Source organism: Uranotaenia lowii, chromosome 2 (genome assembly GCF_029784155.1).
Source record: "Uranotaenia lowii strain MFRU-FL chromosome 2, ASM2978415v1, whole genome shotgun sequence".
Classification (NCBI taxonomy): Eukaryota; Metazoa; Arthropoda; class Insecta; order Diptera; family Culicidae; genus Uranotaenia; species Uranotaenia lowii.
This window is the reverse complement of record NC_073692.1, coordinates 107,857,282-107,865,729: the sequence shown is the minus strand read 5'-3', so window position 1 is coordinate 107,865,729 and position 8,448 is coordinate 107,857,282. Positions and strand designations below refer to the sequence as shown.

Genomic DNA, 8,448 nt, shown 5'->3' with positions numbered 1-8,448 from the left:
TTTTGTTGAAAATAATCTTTTGTGCAATTCATTTATTTTTGTTTTAGCATTATTTTACAGAATCTTCATTTAAAATCTTTAACCTGTTTTCCCCTTTTTCAAATTTTCCGGAGCAATGTCAAACGTTTATACAATTTCTATTTGAACTTAAAACGAAGGCTATAATAGTGATTTTATCATATTTTTATATGAACTGATCTGTAAAACCTCTAGAAATCTGTATTGTGAAAAGTAAAAAGCTCAACCACTTGAAAACAAATGCTGATGAAGAGATGTTTAAAATAGTTTTATATTGTTTAACACCTTTTATTGTTATCTTCTTTTGTAAAAGTTGTTAAAAAAGTGCTCAAAGAGAAAAAATAACACTAAATACATCTTTTCTCTTACTCCAGTGCGCATTCCTCCATTGAATACAATTAAGCAATCAGAATGATGCACAATGTCACTTTGGCTTGATTAATGAAAAAAAGTTTATTCTATCACTAAGAATTCGAGAGATTGATATAAATATATGGAAGTTAGCGATTTTCAATTAGCGGAACCAAAAAATAGCGAAACTTTTCAATTCGCTAAATCAATCCAAACTTAGCGGCAAAATTAAACCGCTAACAAAAAGTTAGCGGACTAACTAGCGAATAGCGGATTAGCGCTTTTGTGCCGAACACTGGTATTCAGAAATTTTCCACAACTTTAATTCACTCTTATTATTTTAAAAATGATTCGGTTCTACAAATTAATCATTTACCATAATATCCCTGCAGGCTGTCGATCGCAAATAAGTAAAATGCAATTTTAACGAGAACCCCGAAACGATTTCCAGAGGTTAACCATATCCTGTTAGCTGGAGGTTTATCCGACCAAATCTCTCAGCAGTTTGGGGGTGTTAAATAAAGGTCGTTTAAACAAATCGGAAAAATTCTATTCCTCTGTCTGTCGCTCACGCAACAATTTTAATAAATTCGTTTACGATCGGGGGCTCATTCTGTCGGTATGTCTAACAAGCGGGGAACTGTGGAAGTGAGCTGCACTGTGTGCCGTCAGCCGGACGATAGTCGCATGGTAGCATGCGATTCATGTGAACTGTGGTTTCACTTCGCGTGTGTAAAGGAGGATTCAAGTGTTCAGGATCGGGAGTGGAACTGTGAAAAATGTCTTGTCGCAGCTAATCAAGTCCCAGCCGGCACATCAACACCAACTAACAACACCGGAGCGATACCAAAGTCGGGGCTCATGCCAACGGATTCGAGGCTGGAGGAATATGTGCAGCAGCAACTGTCAAAGCAGTTATCGGTCATGCAGGAGATGTTCGACCGAATGATGCGCGAAAAGGAAGAGCAACAGGCGAAGGAGCTCAACGATCAGCGAAAGATGTATGAGCAAAGGTTGAAGGATGCGGAGCGTAGAGTGATGGACCAAGTTTCTTCGAGGCCATGTGGTGGACCAGCAGCGGGTTCCAGGGTAGAACAAGCATCGCAAATGGCCAACGCTGGACCGATGAGAGGAGCTGTTCGTAGTCCGTCATCTGTATGGCCCCTAGGGTGCGCATCTGCGGCGAGCGCATCAGCCTATCATCAAGTCACCAGAGATGAAGCATTTTATGATGTTAGCCGAAATCAACCGTTGCCATGGCAAATAGGAGTTGGTCCTACAGCAAGCTCGACGACAAATCCACTGCCACAGGTGAATGTAGCTGAGTCAAGCCACGGCTACGATGTGCTCGCGCATGAGCTAAAGTTGCTGGAGGACAAACAAGCTTTGGAGAGAAAGCATTTGGAGGAGCGTCGTCAACTTTTGAATCGGCAATCAGTAATCGACGGAAGTGCGACTGGCGGTGGTGCCGGTTTGAATTCACAACCAACAACATTCCAGCCGAATGTCAGCAGCTTCAGTGGTACGATTGGTGGTGGTTCAAGACCACATGCCCAAGCAACGGCGTTCGAGTCAAACTATGGCGGTTCCTTCGGTGCGAATAGTTTCGGAATTGGATTTCATCCTCAAGCCAGGAGTGCCGGTGGTTTTGGTGGATACCCCATGTTGAGCCAGAATCAGATTTCAGCGCGTCAAGTTTTGAATAAGGAGCTTCCCGTGTTCACCGGAAATCCAGAAGAGTGGCCTCTTTTCATTGCGAGCTTCGAGAGCTCAAGTCGAATATGCGGATTCAGCGACGAGGAAAATATGCTGCGGCTTCAGCGAAGTTTGAAAGGCAAGGCTTTGGAAGCGGTACGATGCCGTTTGTTGCATCCTCAAAATTTGGCAGGTGTGATAGAGACTTTGAGAACTCTTTTTGGAAGGCCCGAAGCTATCGTCTACACGTTCATACGCAAAATCCGAGAAATGCCAGCACCGAAGGAGGATAAGTTACAGACAGTCATCGACTTCGGCGTGGCTGTCCAAAACGTCTGTGCAGCCATTTCAGCTTCAGGTCTCGATGAGTATATGTTCGACGTAGCTCTCCTACAGGAACTAATAAGTAAACTGCCGACATCCATACGAATGAACTGGGCGTTCTATCGACAAGGACTGGCGAGAGTTACTCTTTGGGAATTCAGCGATTGGTTAGGAAAGGTGGCTACAGCGGCGAGCACCATAACGTTGCCATCGATTAATCCACCTAAAATTGAAAAGCGTGAAAGAAAGAATGAGAATTTTATTAACGTGCATTCGGAAGCCAGTGGAGGTTTTGAGAATCCTGTAAAAGAACGTTCGGTTACTGTTTCGAAGGCGAAAGGTTGCGTGTCGTGTTCAGGTGAATGCAGTGGTCTTGAACAGTGCCGGAAATTCCTTAAATTGGACATCGGGTCTCGTTGGACGATCATCAAAGAGCAGAATTTGTGCAGGAAGTGTCTGCGGAAGCATTTTGGTGCTTGTAAGGTGAAAGAACCATGCGGAAGAAACGGTTGCACGTACAAGCACAACAAGCTTCTCCATGACGATAAGCGCTACAGCAAGCCAGCGGCATCTGAGTCAACGAAGTCTAGCAACGATAACTCGTCTTCAAATTCTACAACGCAGAGTTGCAACACGCATTCAAAGGCTACTCGGAGAGTTCTGTTTCGGTATGTGCCTGTGACAATCTACGGAAAAGGAAAGCAAGTGAACACCTTTGCGTTCCTCGACGATGGATCATCTGCAACTCTAATGGAGCACGGTCTACTGAAAGAACTTGGTCTGAATGGCACCCCTTATCCATTGTGTCTTGACTGGACTGGAGGCCAAAGTCGGGAAGAAAAGGAGTCGGTTGTGCTAGCTTTGAAGATTTCCGGAACAACCGAAGCAAGTGAAGTGTTCGAATTGTCGGAGGTTCATACGGTCAAGGACCTTTCTCTACCGAAGCAGTCAGTTTCAGTTCCGCAAATGGTGACGAAGTACGGTTATCTTGATGGGTTACCCCTACGATCCTACGAAGGAGCTTCTCCACGAATCCTTATAGGGATGAACAACTGTCGCCTGGGAAGTTCTTTAAGAAGCCTTGAGGGAGATGAGAACGAGCCGATGGCATCCAAGACAAGACTTGGTTGGATATTGTATGGTCCCTGTACAGCGGAGTTTGGTGTTAACGAGTCAGACTATAGTGGTTACCATAGCTTCCACATTTGCCCGTGTAACAAAGATAGCGAGAAAGATGTTCATGAAGCCCTGAAGGAGTACTTCTCAATCGAGTCGATGGGAATCTATGGATCTTCGAGGTCACTTCTCTCTAAGGACGAAGAAAGGGCGTTGAAGATTTTGTCTACTGAAACGCGTCTTATTGGAAACCGTTACGAGACTGGATTGTTGTGGCGATACGATCAACTAAAGTTACCGAACAGCAAAGGAATGGCTCTGAAGCGTCTTGCCTGTTTAGAAAAACGACTGAAGCGAGAGCCTGAATTAGCAGCGGCTATGTCAGCAAAGATGTCCGAGTACGAGGAGAAAGGTTATATTCGGCGACTATCGATCCAGGAAAAAGCGGAGAAACATCCAAACGACTGGTATTTGCCGATATTTCCTGTTACGAATCCGAACAAGCCCGGTAAGATGCGTATCGTGTTTGACGCAGCAGCCAAAGTCAACGAAGTATCGCTAAACTCGTTCCTTCTTACGGGACCTGATCAGCTAGTATCCCTGTTAACTGTCCTCTTCAAGTTTCGTGAATTTCGCATCGCAGTCGTGGGAGACATCCGAGAGATGTTCTTTCAAGTAAAGATGAAAAAGCAGGACCAGCGAAGCCAGATGATATTGTGGCCCAATACAGCTGCAGTCGAAGATCCAGAGGTGTACGTGGTAACAGTAATGACTTTCGGAGCGGCATGTTCTCCAAGCAGTGCGCATTACGTCAAGAACCGGAACGCTGACAGATTCGAGGAACAACACCCTAGGGCAGTTCAGTGTATTAAGTACGAGCACTACGTGGATGACATGTTGGCAAGCGTAGAAACCGAAGAAGATGCGACGAAATTAGCTGAAGAAGTTCGTTGGATTCACGCACAAGGAGGGTTCGAGATAAGAAACTGGCATTCTAACTCAAGTTACGTTATCGAAAACCTACAAGAAAAACCTACCGTGGAGAAAAACATGAGCTTCTGTCCGGAGATGTCAACGGAGAAAGTCCTCGGAATGTGGTGGGACACAACTACTGATACGTTTACGTTCAAGTTATCACCGAAACACGATGCAGAACTACTTTCCGGAGCAAGGATGCCAACGAAACGTGAAGTCTTGAGAACTTTGATGACTGTATACGACCCTATGGGACTCATCGGCAACTTTCTCATTTATTTGAAAATCCTGCTCCAGGAGATTTGGCGTTCCGGAACCGGTTGGGACGATGAGATCGACTCGAGGTTGACCGAGAAGTGGTTAACATGGATTGAAGCGCTGCCGAATGTTCGTCAAGTTACTATCCCACGCTGTTACCGAACTGTGACGTCCATCGAGTCAACCAACAGTGTGGAGCTGCATGTTTTCTGCGATGCCAGTGAAAATGGAATAGCTGCCGTTGCCTACTTTAAATTCCAAGAAGGAGATAAGGCGGAATGTGCGCTGATTGGATCAAAGACCCGTGTAGCCCCGTTGAAGTTCCTCTCTATTCCTCGTCTTGAGTTGCAGGCCGCAGTAGTTGGAGCACGCTTTGCCGATAGTATTGTCAAGTCACACAGAATGAAGATTACACGACGAGTTTTCTGGACTGATTCCCGTGATGTAGTGTGCTGGTTACGGTCTGATCATCGACGATACAGCCAATTTGTTGCGTTTAGGGTCAGCGAACTTCTTGATACCACACAAGTAGGAGAATGGAGATGGCTTCCAACTAAGCAGAACGTAGCGGATGAAGGAACAAAGTGGCAAAGATTGCCGAACTTTCAGCCGAGCAGTCGTTGGTTCCGAGGACCAGACTTCCTACTAGAACCCGAAGATTCGTGGCCTGGCGACGCTGGAGATCAAGGAACGACGATGGAAGAGATCCGTGCTAGCGTTCTTCACCACCAAGGAGCCAAACCACTGATCATCTCTTTCGAACGTTTTTCGAAATGGCAACGACTTTTGCGATCTGTCGGATACTTACACCGTTATTTCATCAACTTCCAGAACACCGTTAGAAAAACCACACTAGTGAGAGGCGCTCTGACACAGGAGGAGTTGAAATCAGCTGAGAACACAATCTACCGATGTGTTCAGCAGCAGGCTTACTCGGACGAAGTTCGATTGATACGCAGTCGAGTACAAGGAGCTTCACCCTGGGAACGTACGTTGCCGAAATCCAGTGCTCTCTACAAACTAAATCCAGTCATCGATGAGCACGGTGTTCTACGAATGCAAGGACGTATCGGCGCCTGCGAATGGGCAGATGAGGCCACGAAAAACCCAGTTATACTCCCGAGGCAACATCACGTAACAAACCTGTTGATCGCTGACTACCACGCTAAGTACCATCATCAGAATCATCAAACCGCATTGAATGAGATTCGACTTAAGTACAATATTCCTCGCCTCCGCTCCGAACTTGATCGTGTTAGAAGGAACTGTCTAAGGTGTAAAATCCGCCAGGCTAGTCCAAGGCCTCCAGCTATGGGTAATCTTCCACCAGCCCGACTGGCAGCCTACCAGCGACCCTTCTCGTACACCGGAATAGACTATTTTGGACCAATGACCGTGCTAGTTGGCAGGCGTACCGAGAAACGATGGGGAGTTCTTTTCACCTGCATGACCACCAGAGGCATACATATCGAGATCGCACATTCCCTGTCTACGGATTCTTGCATCTTAGCTCTACGTAATTTCATCGCAAGAAGAGGTCCACCTTTGGAGATCATCAGTGACCGGGGAACCAACTTCATCGGAGCATCGAGGGAGCTACGTGAAGCACTGGCGAAGATCGACGAAGAACGTCTGAAAGTAGAATTCGTCAGCCCAGATACTAAGTGGACGTTCAATCCTCCGGCTGCCCCACATTTCGGTGGCTGTTGGGAGCGTTTAATTCAGTCAGTCAAGAAGACCATGAACGACTTCGACCCCCCGCGTTTACCTTCAGACGAAATTTTACGATCCATGCTGATGGAAATTGAAATGATATTGAACTCAAGACCATTGACAGACATACCGATAGACAACGACAATGAGCCCCCCTTAACACCTAACCATTTTTTGTTGGGTTCTTCGAATGGTAGTAAGCCCCCGATCGTTTTCGACAATACACCGATTACTCTGAAACGATCGTGGACGATGGCACAACAATACGCTGATCTTTTCTGGAAGAAGTGGGTAAATGAATATCTGCCCACGCTGACGCGAAGGACCAAGTGGTTTCAACCCGTGAAGCCCATTCAGGAAGGAGACTTGGTGATGGTCGTCGACAATAACCTGCCAAGGAATTGCTGGCCAAGAGGACGTGTGATCAAAGCTGTTCCGGCGCATGATGGTCAGGTTCGTCGTGTTACTGTTCAGACATTAAAGGGGCTTCTAGAGAGACCTGCTACCAAGGTTGCCGTGTTAGATGTCGGTGCAACAGGAGGTAAGCCACAGGGACAGTGACGTACCGAGGGGGAGTGTCACAACCGTCCGGAGTGAAGCACCTTTCACTAATAGCCACCTTGCCACTTGCCGTCAATCAGAATTTTGAATCACGAAATGTGATCAAAGTAACCGCAGGTCTTTACTAACGAAAAATCATAAGCAGAGCAAGTGTGCGAGTGAATTGTGTGCCGAGGTAAAATTGTGAAACGTTTAAGCAAATATTGTTTGTAAATCCTAATTTTTCCTAATTTAGTAAGATAGTAGCTACAAGCAGTTGTGAGTGGTAGAAACATTCGTTAGACCATAATAATTATATGTACTACCAATCAGGTAAATTTATACAGTAGCATAGATAAATTGTAACCTAACCTAAACTAATCTTCCAGCTCACGTGCTGCACGAAAGCATACGAAACACGTGCTACCAAAGTTGCGAGCACAGATTAGGTAGAAGGGAACTAAACGTAAGTCATTTATTTCACTTAACTATAAAAACGATTCGAACCAAACGAAATCATGAACTATGTGGCAATTAACGTAGGAATTTTCTTTGTAATTTTCTCTGAAGGAATTTATTAACGTCACCGAATAAACGTAGATATTGTTAAATAAAGGTCGTTTAAACAAATCGGAAAAATTCTATTCCTCTGTCTGTCGCTCACGCAACAATTTTAGCACGTGTTTCGTATGCTTTCGTGCAGCACGTGAGCTGGAAGATTAGTTTAGGTTAGGTTACAATTTATCTATGCTACTGTATAAATTTACCTGATTGGTAGTACATATAATTATTATGGTCTAACGAATGTTTCTACCACTCACAACTGCTTGTAGCTACTATCTTACTAAATTAGGAAAAATTAGGATTTACAAACAATATTTGCTTAAACGTTTCACAATTTTACCTCGGCACACAATTCACTCGCACACTTGCTCTGCTTATGATTTTTCGTTAGTAAAGACCTGCGGTTACTTTGATCACATTTCGTGATTCAAAATTCTGATTGACGGCAAGTGGCAAGGTGGCTATTAGTGAAAGGTGCTTCACTCCGGACGGTTGTGACAGGGGGATTCAAGCTGATCTGTCCAGCTGAAACTTGTTCGTTTCCATCTCCAAATTCCCCGGTTTGTCCTTCGAGCAAACCATAAAACCATCGAAGTCAGGGACAACCGACACTTATGGTACAACACTGTGACTGGCGAAAAAAAAACACATTATCACATCATGACGTGCAGGTTTCTGCTAGCTGGCTATTTAGTCCAAATGTTATGCTTCACAGGAATTGACCGTCATGATGGCTTCCATAATGTTTTTATAGGTTTACAATGAAAACAAATCATTAAAAACACCGAGCTAGTTGCTGTTGCTGGCAGATGACCTTGGCTTGTTGGAATTCTTTGGAGGGAATTTCTCTTGGACTGTTTAACTGACTTCGCAAAAACCAAACGTCGATACCAA

At 44.9% G+C, this 8,448-nt stretch overlaps 1 protein-coding gene across 1 annotated transcript; it reads left to right on the top strand.

Moving 5' to 3' along the window:
• Positions 1 to 925: 925 nt before the first annotated feature.
• LOC129747298 (uncharacterized) lies at positions 926 to 7,318 on the top strand. The gene is made up of 2 exons (XM_055741441.1): positions 926 to 7,186; positions 7,247 to 7,318. The coding sequence occupies exon 1, from the start codon at positions 991 to 993 to the stop codon at positions 7,009 to 7,011; it is 6,021 nt and encodes a 2,006-aa protein (XP_055597416.1). The 5' UTR covers positions 926 to 990; the 3' UTR covers positions 7,012 to 7,186; positions 7,247 to 7,318.
• Positions 7,319 to 8,448: the final 1,130 nt, after the last annotated feature.